Source organism: Myxine glutinosa, chromosome 6, assembly GCF_964187855.1.
Source record: "Myxine glutinosa chromosome 6, kmMyxGlut1.1, whole genome shotgun sequence".
In the NCBI taxonomy this organism is placed as follows: Eukaryota; Metazoa; Chordata; class Myxini; order Myxiniformes; family Myxinidae; genus Myxine; species Myxine glutinosa.
The window spans coordinates 133,555,157-133,573,441 of NC_136266.1; the positions used below are offsets into that span (position 1 = coordinate 133,555,157).

The following is an 18,285-nucleotide window of genomic DNA, read 5'->3' on the forward strand; positions in this document are numbered from 1 at the left end:
TGCTTTACCAAACTCCGGAAGCCGTTCGCTTTGGACCAAACCATTTCATGTAAATAGAGGGGGGGGATATAATTTTAGATATAGATATAGTACGGGCAATGCCCTAGTATATATAAATCCATGAGCAGAGTATTCTGGGAAGTCAGTGTAAGACCTCTCCCAAATTTGGATAATTTTGTACTCCCTCATTTCTTTTTATGAAGCTCATATCCATAAATAGCTGTTATTCTCATATAAATTCTATCAAAAATGGAATCCCCAAATTACTCACAATTTTACTATTTAATTAATGGCTGCTCATAACCCAGCACATCAAATCTTTATATTCCATCTCCCTTGACAAAAGAGATAATGTTCATAATCAAATTTTATTTCTATTTTATTTTACGGATTCTCTGCATATTCAATCCCATCCACATAAAACTATCCATTTCCAGACAGGCACACTGTCGGTGTCAACAATCTTGTAAGATTGATACACAAAACAATAAAAAACACTAACATTGACACACAAAAAATACACACACACACATGCATTATGCGTATTTGTTTGCGTTGGAACTATTATTTACAGATCAAGATGGGTGTCAATTTTATTTCAATTTCATAAAATTTGTCCTTCAATTTTAGAAATGCTAATACACAAATGGACCAAAAGCTTATTCTTAGAAAACCCCTATGATGTCACATTGAAATTACCCTTTCAGTTCCCACAATAATTTATCCAAATTTGACGACATACCCATTTACATGTCAGTCGACCACTGACGTATCAATCGTGTGGAACAATAGTCCGAAATTCCCACCTGATCATCATGTGACCCTTGTCCCTTGGTTTAAAATTTGCAAAGCAATTGTTCCAACTTTGTAAATTTAATATTGTGTGCCCAACATAAAAGATCCAATTTCGGCATTTGATCAATTAATTATCAATTTGCTTACAAGCAAAAGAAAAAATGAATAATTCTTGCTCCGAAAACTTTTCAGACCCAAGAATCATCGACAGTTATTCATGTTTGTCCAGTAATCTAATTTGTTGAGGCCAATCGTCATTTGGGATTTGTCGCAATGAAGGCCTAATCATTGTCTGAGGTATCGGTACGCACTGGTACCCGTGAGCTTGGTTTGCCCCATGACCTTGTCCTCCTGTTGACATACGGACATCTTCCTCTCCAATGTCCCATCTTTCCACACTCGAAACACCGGTTTCTGTCGTTTCCTGGTCTGTGCACCTGTGCATTTGTATTGCTGGGTTGCATCTCTACATCCCTGAGTTGCCACTGCAATCTCTCGTTGTCTCCTGAAACACGGAAAAATTCTCTGTACCGTCCTTTTTGGGGAGACAACTGGAAATCAGATGGGACAACCGTCACTTTCATTCCTAATTTCGAGGGCAGTTGTGCATTTGTCTCCTCCACTGTATCCTGTATCCTTTTTATTTTAAGTTCTAGATCCGTTATCCGTTCTTGCTGTTCCCGTTGTCTGGATTCACCATCCCAAAGATGGAATGCAAGCCAGTCTACCGTTAGATTCTGTCTCTTCCTGGCTTTCAATCTTTGTTCCAATCTTTCCAATCGACTTCGCTCAAATGTACCATCTCTTGGAAACTCCTCATCATGTCCCTTTGTCCACAAATACCAATTCTCGACCTGCCTTATAGCTTCGGCACCATAACGGTCGTACATATGATGTGTACAAGTACCTTTTTGTGGAATCTCTGGTTGTCCTTGTGTATTCTTGCAGGCTCCATTTCCCATTCTGCCTTTTATCAAAGTAGCGTTGGATGTGTTGTAGTTTGTTCCTCTAAAGCTTCACTCGTACCTCCAGGAAGGGTCTCTCCACCTGTTCACACGGTGATTTCCAGAGAATCTCCCTCAGCCGTGGCTTTTGCACAATCCAATCTCACAGATCAGTATTTGCAGATGAGCCGGAGGGTCAGTATGAAATGGGTGAATCCTCAGGTGTCCGCTCTGTTGACGGGGAAATCACACAATGGTAACCGCACATATATATCTGTATATAAACTCACCACCTTGCTCAATTTTCCCAGGTTGTCTCCACATTGTTAATATCTCGCAAAGATATCAAAGCTTCTTTCTTGAGACCGCATTTTCATCAATCAAACAATCAATATATTCAATTCAATTTATTCAGTTAAATTTATTCAATTAAATTCAATCAATTAGATTCAATCAATTAACAATTCAATCAATTATTCAATTTCAATTAATTCATCAATATTCATCAATAAATCAAATTAATCATTTTGGATGACTCCTTGCATAAGCCCTTTCCCCAATGATGTCAGGACAGGTCCATCCATTGACGTCACCTCTGGTTCGTACCTCATGTTAATTGATGAATCGCCGTCCTGTCCTAGGGTCATATCTGACATATTTCCCCATTTTGCCTGGTCTCCACAAATTTTCTTTGCAACCACTAAAGGCAACTCATCCTTCATTCGTGAGACAGCCAAAATGGATGGCAGATATTAAAGTTCTTTGGGAAAAATATCTCATCATTTTCTTTTAATAGTACCCAAAATCTCTTGGCAATATAAATTTCGTAAAACTCCTGAAATGGGACTGTCAAATTCCTTCAATCATGCTAAATTTTGAAACTCCATCGCTTGTAATACCCAATTTATCCCATAGGGCTTGAAAGTTCTTTCCCAAGTTCATGCAGCATTCTGCATTTGAACCCTATGATATCATTCATAATAATCATCATGATTTTATAGTCATGGTCCTATCATAATCATCTATTTAAACGAACATTTCCTTTATCACCACAGCTATGTGGTATAATCAACAATAGAATAAAACTGTACATAGCAACAGGCTACCTCATGGCCACTTAGTATACCTATTGACAATAAGTCATAACAATATCGAATAATCATTGAACAATTCAAAAATCGCTTCCACTGCTCTAGCCGCAGCATTCGTTATTTTGTTTGCTCATTCACTATTCCTGATTCGTCATCAAGGATCTCCATCATCACACAGCGTACTTAATTCCGCATTTTAATGAGAATTCAACAGGAATTTACGACTCAAAGGAAAAAGAACGAGCAGACCTTTTGCAGGATGATCGTTACAAAAATCGTTACATATATTAAAGTATTTATAATGTCGACAAATCATATCTTAATTCTTACAAGATTTTTGGTTCTTTGAATAAATCACAGCACCGGGAGAACCAGCTCCAAAAAATGGATCTTTGTGTTTATTCAGCACCCTAGTAATTGGCTCTTTGTGTACTAATTACACAGCACCCAGGCCCCGCTCATATGGATCTTTGTGCAGCGCTACACAGCACCTGAGCAAAAGGGGTTTCATCTACATTTTCCTATCCGGTGTACCATCCGTGATATTTGTTTGCTCATTCACTATTCCTGATTCGTCATCAAGGATCTCCATCATCACACAGCGTACTTAATTCCGCATTTTAATGAGAGTTCAACAGGAATTTACGACTCAAAGGAAAAAGAACGAGCAGACATTTTGCAGGACGATAACTGGAATTAGTCGTGAAAATATATCCAAATACACAAAAATACACACCCACACAAATAAACAACATTTATTCCGTTTAACAGAACAAACATTTCCTCTATCATGACATGCATGTCTTCAAAATTATATGACCAAGAGAAAAAGTAAAATTAATTAAAAACTGCGAGCAGTGATAATCCGGGGACCATACCGCTCCATCCTGATTGGACGAGTGCGTGCTAGAGTCGTTAACAACGACAGTCCAGATCCGAGTGTTCAAAATTTCAACTCAATCGATCGAAAAATGAACGCAGGGATGCATTTTAAAGGTGCAGTGGCACTAACTGAGTTGCCACGAATATGGCCACGAAATTGCCAATATGGCCATCACAAAATATTTTCCTTAATCAATTGGCTCATAGCATAACCAATCTGTAAGTATTTCATCCGAAGATGTATCTCTGAGGACTTTTAATTAAATAAGTCATTTATAAATCAACGAGTTAATTTATTAAATGATTAATCAATAAATCAATATTTTCCTTGACAGCCACATCACTTGGTCAGTGTCATGTCCAAATATCAGCTTCCTTACTCAAAAGGTGCCTGAGTTAATGTAATGTAATTACTGTAATAAGATTACTGCAATTACTGTAATGATTACTGTAATTACTGTAATTACCGGAACTGTAATTACTTTAATTACCTCAGGTAATTACTGTAATGTAATTACTGTAATTTAATAAGAAATGTAATTAATTAAATGAGTACTTCATTAATCGCTCATAATTAAATAACTCGTGAATTCTTATCCGGTTTATTTAACATTTGAGTGTCCCCAAAACGTTGGAGCAAAACGTTGCAACAACGAAAGTGAAACGTTGTGGCGACGTTGTGGAAACGTCAGCAAAACCCAACATTTAAATGTTCACAAAACGTTGGAGCAAAACGTTGCAACAACGAAAGTGAAACGTTGTGGTGACGTTGTGGAAACGTCAGCAAAACCCAACATTTAAATGTTCACAAAACGTTGGAGCAAAACGTTGCAACAACGAAAGTGAAACATTGTGGCGACGTTGTGGAAACGTCAGCAAAACCCAACATTTAAATGTTCACAAAACGTTGGAGCAAAACGTTGCAACAACGAAAGTGAAACGTTGTGGCGACGTTGGGGAAACGTCAGCACAACCCAACATTTAAATGTTCACAAAACGTTGGAGCAAAACGTTGCAACAACGAAAGTGAAACGTTGTGGCGACGTTGTGGAAACGTCAGCAAAACCCAACATTTAAATGTTCACAAAACGTTGGAGCAAAACGTTGCAACAACGAAAGTGAAACGTTGTGGCGACGTTGTGGAAACGTCAGCAAAACCCAACATTTAAATGTTCACAAAACGTTGGAGCAAAACGTTGCAACAACGAAAGTGAAACGTTGTGGCGACGTTGGGGAAACGTCAGCACAACCCAACATTTGAATGTTCACAAAACGTTGGAGCAAAACGTTGCAACAACGAAAGTGAAACGTTGTACTCATTAAATCCCATATCTTGTCACCCTTTGCATTGTTGAAAGCAATTAATTCCATACTCAATATTACCTCAATTTATATATACTAGGGCGTGCCCGTACGTACGTGCTTGCAAAAAAAAACATGCGTGCAAACAACAACAAAAACTTTGAAACCACGTGGCAGTAACGACCACAGAACGCCCCCTCTATTTACATGAAATGGTTTGGTCCATTCGCAAAGCCAAAGCGAACGACCACAGAACCCCCCCTTCTATTTACATGAAATGGTTTGGTCCATTCGCAGAGCCAAAGCGAACGGCTTGCGAGTACGGTGACCATACCTTGAGACCCACTTGTCCGATTAATTTCAAACCTTGAAAAGGCACATCCTCGGGTCCCCAGCAATATACCTTACCAGACTAAAATTACCAGGACCATTATCAAACATTTATCAAAATATTAGGACCATCATCACACCAATGAATGACTCAATCCTTTAATGACTACATCCAAACCCAGACATTTTGAGTTCCGTAACTTTAATACTTCAAATTTTCCATTCCTTCCCTTCCTGATCTTTCGATGTAGGGATGGGTTCTTTTTAGGATCATGTTGCATCGAGCATTATTTTCCAAAACAGTGTGAACATTAAACCACACCAAAACCTCTGACATCCCACCATTAACACCTATTGTAAGCGTGCCGAATCAGTAAGTATCACCCCTCCTATGAGCCTCGACCAGAGGGTGGTTGTTACTCACAAACACTCGTCGCTAGCTGTTCCATTGTCTGCCGATTCCCACTCTGCTGTTTTTGTCTCATAATCACCAAACAAGAACAGTACACATTTCCTGTAATTATCTCTCACTAGGGCATTGCCCGTACTATATCTATATCTAAAATTATATCCCCCCCCTCTATTTACATGCAATGGTTTGGTCCAAAGCGAACGGCTTCCGGAGTTTGGTAAAGAAATCGCCATCGCGTGCACAAACGCGCAGGAAAGCGAATGAATCGCAAATTCGGTTTTATTAGTTTTAAAACATAGTTTAACGCCAACATAGTTTGCAAACGTGAAATAAATGAATACGCTGTCAAATGTGCCATCCGAGGCAGAGTGTGTCCTCCACGTTCGGCACACGCGATCGTTCGCTGCTCTCTGATTGGTTGAATCGTTTTTTGGACATAGCTCGGTAAGTAATTGTCCGATTAATATGAAACCTTGAAAAGGCACATCCTCGGGTCCCCAGCAATATACCTGGCAAGTTAAAAGTATATCGGACCCGTGGTTGTCGAGAAACAGCGGTCACAGACAAACAAACGTACAGACGTACAGACGTACAGAGATTACTGGAATTATAGATAGATAATCAGGATAAATTTGGAACAGCCCTTAAACTAACACCAAGCAGATCAATTTTTATATTTAGGTTGAGGTTTATCTCCGCCTTGGTGAACAGTTTATGTTTTGTATCCCACTGATAGGCCGGATCTGGATTCGGACCTGAACCCAAAATGGAATCGGCGTGTTTTTGTCACCTTTTTTAATATATGAATAATATTAAAATAATAACATTAATAAGTATATTATGTTAAATATCATGTATATCGCTTTTCACCCGATCTCTTTATGGTGAAGAATCACTTTAAACAATTCTCGTAGCCGGATTCGCACCTGGGTCTTCACCAAAATCCAATCATTTTGTCCGTGTCACCCATGCTATTTATCTGGCAAATTTCGTCAAAAAAAACAACAGCACTGGTTCCGTGTCACCCATGCTATTTATCTGGCAAATTTCGTCAAAAAAAAAAACAACAGCACTGGTTCCGTGTCACCCATGCTATTTATCTGGCAAATTTCGTCAAAAAAAACAACAGCACTGGTTTTGTTTCCTGGAAGCAGGGTGCCGGAATGGACATGAGGGACAATGAGGGACAGTGAGGGAGTGTTGGTATGCAATTTTTATCCAATCGCCATCTTTCACAGTAATTCTGGACCGGCATGAGGTGGGATTGTCTGTCATGAATTTATTTGTTGATCGAACGAGTTTTAATTTGTCTAAATCCGACCAGTCGTTCCAAAGATATAAGCCGTTTTGTCGCAATACCATAAATTGGAATGAGGTAAAATATATATATATATATAAATATAATTCCCTTTCCCGGTTCCCTGTCGCTCGCCGAGCAAGTCGAGTGCTTTGAACAAAAAAAAACTACTTTACCGGCCTTACACGTCCTGGAAGCAAATGGTCGCAAGGTGCACACATGCTCCGCTTGCTTCCAGGTCACAGTAAGGCCTTTAATGACCAGCGCCGACCTTGTGCATTTTATTTAGACAGCGCAAAAATACATATTTACAGAAATCATTTAGGAAAACACGAATAAATAGAATCATTTAACACGTTTCATCCTTGTCTTACCTATGGACAATCGCAAGTCCCACACACCAAATCCTCCATCTTCAGAATTCATATTTCATAATGGACAGATCCCCAAGAGGTCATGCTCACCTTGAACCTTGACGACGTCCACTCGAAATTCCAGCGGTGCCTCCAGATTGTTGGAGAATTTGTAGCTGAGAGACTCAAGACTCCAATGGTCGGACACAGGTTTACAAAAGGTCTGGTTTATTAACTGGTTATTCACTTCATTCCATTTACCAAATAATACCGCATAATTCAATGGCTGAGATTAACTCTTTTCGCTGATCCTTCTCGTTCGGCTGATGTTCCTCCGCCACTCCCGTTGGTCAGAGCTCTTGGTAGCAAGTCCTGTCGACTCCACGTTTGCTCTCGTTTATATGGACAAACTGGACTTAATCCCCTCTCCGCTAATGCCCCGAGGTCATGCATGTACCAAGTCCTGGTATCAGCTCGCTCCCCTCCTGTTGTGAGTTCCGTTTACCAAACGATAGGGGGGTGCTTCAGCCAGGGGCTGTGACCAGGTGGACAAGAGATTATCATGTTCGGGCGCATTCCTGACACTCATTTACAAACTCGGCTTTCACAGAGTTTGCATGTAAAATGTATCTGCTTCGTTACCAGTTTAATTAATAAGTTACCAGTGCCAATTAATAAGTTACACTGAGTTACACTTCCACAGACCCAAAAAGTCCCCAAGGACCCAAAAGTACCCTATGACCCAAATCGCCCAAAAGTCCCCAAGGCTTTTTGGCAGAATGGCTAAACGGAAGCCTCTCCTCAGTGAAAGACACATGAAAGCCTGGTTGGAGTTTGCAAAAAAGCACCTGAAGGACTCTCAGACTGTGAGAAACAAGATTCTGTGGTCTGATGAAACCAAGATTGAACTGTTTGGCTTCCGTCTGGCCACTCTGCCATAAAGCCCAGATCGGTGGAGTGTTGCAGTGATGGTTGTCCGTCTGGAAGTTTCTCCCATCTACACACAGGATCTCTGGAGCTCAGCCAGAGTGACCATCGGGTTCTTGGTCACCTCTCTTACCAAGGCCCTTCTCCCCCGATTGCTCAGTTTGGCCGGGCGGCCAGCTCTCGGAAGAGTCCTGGTTGTTTCAAACTTCTTCCATTTAAGAATTATGGAGGCCACTGTGCTCTTGGGAACCTTCAATGCAGCAGAAATTTTTTTGTCGGCTTCCCTGAATCTGTGCCTCGACACAATCCTGTCTCTGAGCTCTGTAGGCAGTTCCTTTGACCTCATGGCTTGGTTTTTGCTCTGATATGCATCGTCAGCTGTGAGACCTTATATAGACAGGTGTGTGCCTTTCCAAATCATGTCCAATCAATTGAGATTACCACAGGTGGACTCCAATCAAGGTGTAGAAACATCTCAAAGGTGATCAAGAGAAATGGGAGGCACCTGAGCTCAATTTCAAGTGTCATAGCAAAGGGTCTGAATACTTATGTCAAAGTGATATTTCAGTTTTTTCTTTTTAATAAATTTGCAAAACTTTCTAAAATCCTGTTTTCTCTTTGTCATTATGGGGTATTGAGTGTGGATGATGAGGGAAAAAATGAATTTAAACGATTTCGGCATAAGGCTGCAACATAACAAAATGTGAAAAAAGTGAAGGGGTCTGAATACTTTCTGAATGCACTGTACATACATATACAAACATATACATACATATACATACATATACATACATATACATACATATACATACATATACAAACATATACATACATGTACATACATATACATACATATACATACATATACATACATATACATACATATACATACATATACATACATATACATACATATTCATACATATTCATACATACATACATACATACATGTAGATACATACATGTGCATATATACATGTACATACATATGTACATACACACAACTGCTTGTTAGTACAAGTTCATTTCATTAGTGTTATTGTTGTACCATATCAGGTCACTGCTCACTTCATGCATACAATTAATGCCTTTGTTTCAGAGTGTGGATGTCATTTCTAAATTATTTGTGCACAGAAAGTGCTGTTACACATTCTTACTGTAAATTTCTGCCATGTGTGTGTCATTCTACATTGCAGTGTGCCTGTAAATGTGAGATTGGATGAAACATGGTCATAATACATTCACCTGAAAAGTAATCACGATTTCCTGATCAAATCTTGTTGGTACTAAAGCTGCTGATGGCATTTTTTTTCTTTTGTGGCGGGACGTAATAATCATAAATAATGGTAATTGAAGATTATTTGTTTTTGGTTTTGCAATCGTGTGTGTGTGTGTGTGTGTGTGTGTGTGTGTGTGTGTGTGTGTGTGTGTGTGTGTGTGTGTGTATGTATGTGTGTGTGTGTGTGTGTGTGTGTGTGTGTGTGTGTGTGTGTGTGTGTGTACGATATGAACAATATGAATAGTAAAAATATAGCTGATGATACAGGTGGTTGGGAAACCAGTCAATTTCTTAAAAATTATTAATCATGTTTTAAATTGATGGGAAAAAAAATTGAATTTTTTATCAATCAGAAAGTGTCGAAAAAAAAGAACTGATGTGTCCATTTTAGCTTTCGCCAGTGACGTCAAACTCATAATCCACCTTTATCCAGATGGCGGTTTACATGGAGAAACAGTGCATGTTGAGCTCGGATTCCAATACTGATTTCACCGTCATTAACAACTCTGAACGTTGTCAGTTTGTTGAAATATATGTGTGTAAGCGTGTGTGCGTGCAAGTTGTTGTTGGCTGCTATCTGTACAATTTGAGCTTTTGTCATCAAATGTTGAACAAACCTTTATTATGAGCATATGGAGAAGCCAAATTAATAAATTTAACATTTTTTTTCTAGCTGTTGTTTTCATCAAGTTGAGTTCAAGTACAAAGTGAACGTCGATGGGCTTTGCATTTTGGGATGTTATTGCTGCTATTATTGTTGTTCAATATGATACCTCTGGCTAATGTGTCTCTTGTTTTCATTGCAGGAGGACGATGTTCGAATTATCTTGGGACAATTTAATGAGAAGATGTCTATAGAGGTGTTTTGCTGTGTAAGCTCCCATCTTGAATTATTTGTCATTGATTTATCAATTGTTGACTTGCAGTAATGTTTAATTTGAATGCGTCTACATCTGCTTAGGCAGAATCTTGATACATATCAATTCACTTCATTTCAAAGATCCAAAGTGAAGAGGTCACACAATTGTTAGACTATTAGTTGTTCAGCAGCTTCTCTGACTATCCATTTCACTTTGTTGTCACAGGCTTACCAAGTGAGTATGTATGGCAGCAAATACCAGTGGGTGATACCCGGTTGGTATGCCAGGCATTGGTGGGAGGGCCACGAAGCAAAATGCTCTCAGAACCAGCTTCTGACTGCTATGGATGGAGCCATCACTGTTGACTTTATGCCCCTCAGCACTCGTTCAACACGTACCATCTCTGGAATGGTATGTGTTTTTAGCTCGTCCGCCGTGCAATGGGAGACGGGGTTTTGCAATCACTTGTGTGTGTGTGTGTGTGTGTGTGTGTGTGTGTGTGTGTGTGTGTGTGTGTGTGTGTGTGTGTGTGTGTGTGTGTGTGTGTGTGTGTGTGTCTGTTTGTCGGTCTGTCCTGGGATACTGCGTTTACCATTTGAACTTTTGACATCAAGATTTCAACAACCTTTATTATGAGAGTATGGAGAAAACGAATTAATAACTTGGCCAAAACCTCAAAGGGGCTTTGCGAAACTTTCCTTCCGGACTTCCTCTCTGGTCGTAGTCAAGGTGTGGCCCTGAATGGTTTTCTCTCATCTCCCCTTCCTGTTCAGGCTGGAGTTCCACAAGGCAGTTTTCTGGGCCCTGTGCTTTTCTGGTCTCCATCAATGATCTCTCCAACTCTCTGGAAAATCCTCTCTATCTCTTTGCTGATGACTCCACTCTCTGCCATGACATCCCTCATTTTTCTGATAAATAAGCAGCATCTTTCCTCATCCCTCAGATCGGCAGTCTGCAGCCTCCTCACTCTCTGCAGACCTGGACAAAATCACAGACTGGGCAAACAAGTGGAACATGTCTTTCAACCCTGACAAATCTCACACTCTTACGATGTCTCTCCGAAAAGACCGACTGAATAACCCGCCCATCTATTTTCTCAACAATCCTCTCCAATATGTTCTATCACTCAAGCTTTTGGGCCTCACTATCTGCCATGATCTTTCCTGGGAAAACCAGTCGCCGACTATGACTATGTTATGCGAGAGGGCTGGTGTTTTCCCTTCACCACAGAAGGTGGATGGAGGTTATGTTTTAAATTGCTTCCGTGTTTCTTTATTATGAAAATTGCCAAATTGCCTGATATCACCATTTATTCCACAGTAACTAGGAATGTCATTGTTTTTGAATTGACAGTCCCAAACGGAGAAGAACCTGTCCAATGCATATGCCAGAAAGAAAGGCAAATACAAAGACCTGATAGTCGATTGTGAACATAGAGGATTGTCTGTAAACTACAATCCAGTAAAAATAGGCATTAGAGGATTCTCCAATACATCTTTCAGCAAATGCCTTGTCCTCTTAAGCATCTCAAAAAGAAATAAGATCATTTTGGACACTGCATCCAAAACGGCCCTCAGAGCGAGTGAGCTATGTCATCTGGCTATGCAGAATCTCAAAGGCCTTCAGCCAAATAGAATTACTGCCCACACCAGAAATATCCTCCGAGGGAAGTGAGACAGCTGAGCGTCATAAAACCGGCTTAACCCACCAAAGTCTGGTCTGAAGTTCAGAAACCTCAAAGAGTATAGTTTTGAGTACAGTACAGTATAGTGTCAGATTATTGTCTCAGACAGAGAGAGACATTCTGCAACAAGGTGAATAATTTTCCCAAAGTCATCTTCATAGTAGTGTTATTTCAGGAGTGCTCATCCTAAAAGGAGTGATTGGAAAGCTTTGAAGATAACTGCACTGGTGTTCTACCAATGCATTACCCCCATTGAGCTTCAGTGTGTCTGTCTAGGGTCTAGGCCATAACATTTTTGCACCACTTGAGCTTTTGTCATAAAACTTTCAACAAACCTTCAATATGAAAATATTGGGGAGTTCCTCCAATTCTTCCTTGCACATTTGCCAAGTTCTGTCAAGTTGGATCGGGAGCGTCGGTGAACAGCAATCTTCAAGTCTTTCCTCAGAATATCAATGGGAATGGAGAATAGTAAGGAATAAAATGTACATTCCTTTTTTTAAGCTGTTGTTTTCATCAAGTTTGGTTAAAATACAAAACAGACGCAGACAAGCTTTGCATTTCGAGATGCTTTCCAGCTTATAATAAATAGGCCATGGGCTACTATAGCTGGCTATGCACCTCCCTCCCCTCCCCACCCCCCCACAAACCTCCGACCCTATATTTTTCTGATGCCCTAGGCCTAGAGTGTCCTGAACATGAAATCAAATGTTAACATTGCATAAGTTGGGATGAACTTGTCATTTGGGGCCAATATATGGGGGTACCCTTAAAACGTGACCAATTTCGCTTCGCGGCATGATCCGTTGGCACATTTTCACATTGTGGTGAATTATGGGGTCATTATAGCAGCTACACATACATTTAATGTACCAAATGAAAGCTGAGCCTGTGTCAGTTCGTTTCAAACCCTCATAAGTAAGTTTCAGACATATGTAATATGAGTTATTGGGGTACATATACACACACCCCTTATAGATATCCGGCACGTCACAAAAATAATCAAATTTCTACATTAAGTTTGTTTGAGGTATATCTGTGAGACTTTATTAGTTCAAATCATATTGTAAACTACACTGTGACCCAAGCGCTACCATTCAATACCACAACTATCATTCTTGGACATAAACTGACAAAGTTATGACAATTTAAAACTTGGCACTCCTTAATAGCGCAAACATGGCAAAGCAAGGACAATACGTTCCTATGATTCAATACATCAATAACTCCTGTACCAATTATATGCTATGAGAATCTCTCATGTACCATGATCATAGACATAACTAAATTTGATGCTTTCAAATACAACATTTCAAAAGAGTCCTTACATTCTTATAATCGTCTCTTTGGTACCATCATTTCATCAAAAACATTAGTGTTTGCTATAAAAAAATCCAAAAATGATATAAGAATTTACATTCTCAACTTGGAAAAAAAAAGGTTTAGAAAAAAATGTATGCCAAATTGTACAACGGGCATATAAAGGGTTAAGCTGGCCGAATGTAATCTCATTAGCAATATGATCAAATTATCACCCAACAATCAAAACAATAAACGGGCACATTCATTGGTGAACATTGTCATTCTTGGTCACTGTCCGTGCTTTCTCCGCCAAACGGATCTGGGATGTCTGGCAGCTGGAGTTCTGCATCCGAGTCATCTGAGTCCATGTCGTCAGAATCCAGTCGTTCGTCCATGATATCGATGAGCTGCTGTGGCAGAACATCGCCTGTGTACACAGTGGTTCCAGCTTGCCACCCTTCAGCTCCCATCCACGGCCAACTCTTACGTCAGGAATATCTGGTTGAGCAATGTGAGCCCTCTTCCAGATTCCAACCTGATGGTTCACCCGCTGTATGTGCTGCTCGAGACTTCTTCGACATGGGGGCGGTGTTCCCAGATCAACATTCTTTGAAGGATTGAGTTGATTATCCTTGGCACACAGCTCCTGTATGCGGATATGTCGCAGCTCATTGACCTTGCACACTCTAGCGCAACCATATATGGCGCAGGTAAACTCTTCTAGTTCATCAATACGTGTTTCTGCCACGTCCCACGTTTCTCCCAATCTGGACAGTACAGTGGCATACTTTGGAGTTTTCTGGAGGGTCTTCATTGGCTTGATTCTTTCCAGGCCCTTGAAGGCACTGGTTGTATCACATCCAGTGTATGCATGGATGCACATGAGTGCTGTACAGTGCTGTTGTGCGTAGCCCTCTGCAAGCTCGGTGATGTTGATCAGCCTTTGCTTATTTCCCATGCCACTGTTGAAGAGAATGATGACATTTTCCAAAGTGAGGGCATAGTGCAGCAGGATAAAGAAGACATCGCTGTCTGGGCTTTTAATCTTAATGTACTTGTATCCCTTGTCCTTGCCATACATACAGTATAGAACTACTCTGGAATCTGTTTCCTCTTGTGTCGAACGCAGAGTTTCAATTTCCATCTTATTCGTGGTCATCCCATCCTCAGATGTTAACTGGTATGCAGCCCCTTCACAGATCAGGACGACTTTTCTTCCAAAGAGTTTGCTGGCATACGACTGTTGACTCCATACATTACAGAGGAGATTGATGAATTGCGTCTTGTTCTTGTCGTTTGTCAAGAATAGCTTCCAGTCAGGGGGCTTCTTTGTGCTTTCACCCTTGATGATCAATTTCTCACTGATCGGACTGAACGGACTCTTCATTCACGTTCCATTGATTTGACAGAATTAGCAGAATACATATCCGTGCTGAACCCTGCGTCTGTTGTCTTTGACATCATGTCAAAAATCTTGCGGCAAATCAGGCTGAAATTGGCTGGTATCTCCTTGATGTAATATAAGTAGGCATTCCCATCATGGACCACAAGTGTAGACACCACTGATGGTACTGGAGCAGCCTCACACTCTTTGGTCAGATACTGGAAACATTTGGATTTGTCTCTTTGCCAGAAACCCATCAGCTGTCCCGATGCTATATGGAATAGGGGTCAACGGGTATGTCATCAGTTCCTGCATGTCCAACAGCAAACCTTGGCTTTGGGATTTCACGAAGAGTTGGAAGGCAATATTACCCTGTTGCTTATACTGGACAACTTTGTTCTTTGCTGTTGTTACTTTCACCTTCTTGTTCATGTCACTAAGGTTCCACGTTCCACTAAGGTTCCACGCAAAGTATAGGAGTGGAGGAATGGTTGATCAGAGTAGTGATGGCAATGTACAAAAGAGCGCACACAGCTGTAAGGACGAAGGACGGGAACAGTGGTGAGTTTGAGGTGAAGGTGGGAGTGCATCAGGGGTCACTCAGTCTCATCCGCTTGACTGGTTCAAAGAAGTTGGCATTCTTCTTTAGTCTGTCTTCGATGAAAGCTTCCCTTGCCTCCCTTCCTGCTGTTTCGGCCCTCAGTCCATCAGTTGTAATCACGTTGGTGGCTGCCGCTCCAGATGAAAGACAGATCAGCTTGTCCTGGTCGTCAACCATGAATGGATTGATGAAGCTTTCAACTGCCTCTTGTGTCTTTGTTACGCACTTCTCGCTCTTCAAGATTTCTGCGGGTCGTACATCACGATGCATTGTTCCACTGATGTTGTCTGTCAGCATGTCAGCCATGTTTAGAGTGGTATTAACATTGTGATCGAGCGTGTGTCGTTCTCACCTATCTTTGGTATGCATCATGGTTGCTGAGAACTCCAGAAACACCAACGCCACCTCCACCAGCACCACCATGAGATTTGGCATGACGCATTAAGGTTTCCTCCATAGTTTTGTCGACAGCACAACGGTTTCCAGGAATGAATGAACGGGTGACACTCATCGCTCCCCTTCTGATCAAATCAGTTGCTCCTGGGTGTGATACCTCAATATTAGCCAAGAACGTAGAGAAGTACATGAGGTAGCGTGCATAGTTCTGACCACCGAATGCGAAGAAGAGGTCTCCCATGCGATGCAAGCAGTGAGCATATGTGAGGAAGTCATTGTGCTTTACCGCCTGTATGAGAGAAAGAACTAGCCATATGTGATCCATGTAGGAAATCAACAGTTGACCAGTTTTTCCATGACTGCCTCCACTAACATCCACTCTATACTGCGAGTAACCCTGGATGTAGTTACTGACGGCATCATTATCTAATGCTGCCTCCAGTGCGGTTGCTGTAAGCGATTGTGACATGTCATCCAGCTTCTTGGCTGAGTCTGTCGGGAGGGAGGACAACAGTTCCTGTTCACCTTGGTTAGTCATGTATCGTTCCAGTAACAACCTTTCCATGCATTCCAGCATAACTTTATGGCAATGCATCGCCCTGTCATACTGCTTTCCTGACATCACACCTTGCAGCGAACCTTAGGCAATCAATCCTGCTTCTAGTAGGATGTCAGACAACCCAGAGCCGTCCATCTTCTTACCTACCATCTTGAGGTAAGCACAAACGAGGTGAAAAGTGCCTATCAAAATAATGTGCTTCTCATACCGATCAAGATTGTTCCATATAAATGGGTACGCCTTCATGCATACTCCCAAGTCGAAGGTTGTTATAACATATTGCTGTTCTACTTCATTTGTGGCCTCCTCAGCATACTTCAGGCATTCTTGTACAGTCTTATAATCGGTGATTGGATGAGTGATGACTGGGTAATAGTCTATGGTGGTGAGAATGGTTGGTGCCAAACCAGTCAACGATGTGAAGCCTGTCCAACTAGGTATGTCTTGGTGTAATGTTTTACACTTCATGCGAAGCAGAATCCAGACGAAATTGCGTTTTCTTGAGAGTAGCTGGGCTTCTTCACCACCAGGACATGTCAGCTGGTTGATTGTGAGGGATGGACTCCTGCGTTGTGTCACGTAGCATTCAGGTAGGTTTTCCACTTGATCTATTTTCAGTGAACGGTCTCCACTTCTCCTGACGGACGGGATTTCAGGACGAGTACCTCCATGTTGCTCTGGAGTTCAAGGGATGTGTGTATATGTACCCCAATAACTCATATTACATATGTAATATTGAATAAACCTCGCTTCGAAGCGTTAACACCCAAAATAAGTCATTCTGTAATGTGTCAGCCAATAACCTTGGCCTAAACATTGTCATTACTTCACAGTACATATGTGCACAAAGGGTACAGGTCAAGCAACATTTGTTTTAAGGGGTTTGTCTATAAAGGAAATTGTTAGAAAAGAAAACGACGATTAAAAAAGGTTTTATTTCTCATTGACGAAAAACTGAGAGGATCGCACAGGCATTCTTTTTATATGATTCTCCTTGCGAGGAACACTTCAACACAGGGGCAGCCCATTTGGCTCATCAAGCCTGCCAAATGGTTGCCAACCTATTGTCTGTGCTCTATCTACTATATAAGAGAGCTGTTGGTCTGTCTGTGTGTCTGTCTGTGTGACGCCATTTTTCTCAGAGATGGCTGAACGGATCTTCGTCAAACTTTCAGAGGTTCATCAGTGATTGCCTGTGAGTGTTTTAGGCAAAAACAAAATAATTCTAAAATAAAAAAAGTTGGTTTTTTTGGTTTAAAAAAAAATCGCTCAATAGTGCCTAAGCCTTTTTAAAATTAATGACAGTTATATACTAGTACACATTAGCATATATAAATACAAACAATCACCAGACATATGAACACAAATAAATCAAACAATTCCGGAAGTGTACGAAGTTGGTAGTAAGGCTTCTTCTTCTTCCTGATCGGCATCACACTTTCCTCAGAAACGTGATGAACGGCACATTCACCAGCATATATTCAACGAAAAGGTGATGAACCCGCTTCTACTCCCCCCACTCCCTAACTCACCCCTCCCTCTCCGGCCTCCTCCCCCTCCACCCTCTCCCCACCCCCCTCCCCCCTGCCCGGCAACGCCGGGTATTCCTGCTAGTCCTTTATGAATGTTGAGCATGGGGCAAGGAAGCAGCACATACCATTTTAAAATATTTTTGGAAATACTCGGCGAGGTTTCGAATCGCCAACCTCCCAGACTCAGAGTGAACGCTCTAACAGGGTCAAATTAAATGTCTCTTGGTATCTTTATCCTTGCTACCTTGATTGCTATATTTTATTTGTGTTTTGGTCTGTGTTTAATGTATTGGACTAAGTAGTTGTTGTAGGTATGACTTTGTTTAATATTTCACAACAGAATATTAAACTAAGT

General features: G+C 41.0%; 1 protein-coding gene across 1 annotated transcript in view; it reads left to right on the top strand.

The window, feature by feature from the left end:
- The window catches only part of GABBR2 (gamma-aminobutyric acid type B receptor subunit 2), a 280,931-nt gene that overhangs the window by 17,092 nt on the left and 245,554 nt on the right, over window positions 1–18,285 (top strand). The window contains exons 3-4 of the mRNA XM_078781075.1: window positions 10,419–10,484; window positions 10,698–10,883. Coding sequence (XP_078637201.1) covers window positions 10,419–10,484; window positions 10,698–10,883 — 252 coding nt within the window. The remainder of the gene's footprint in view (window positions 1–10,418; window positions 10,485–10,697; window positions 10,884–18,285) is intronic.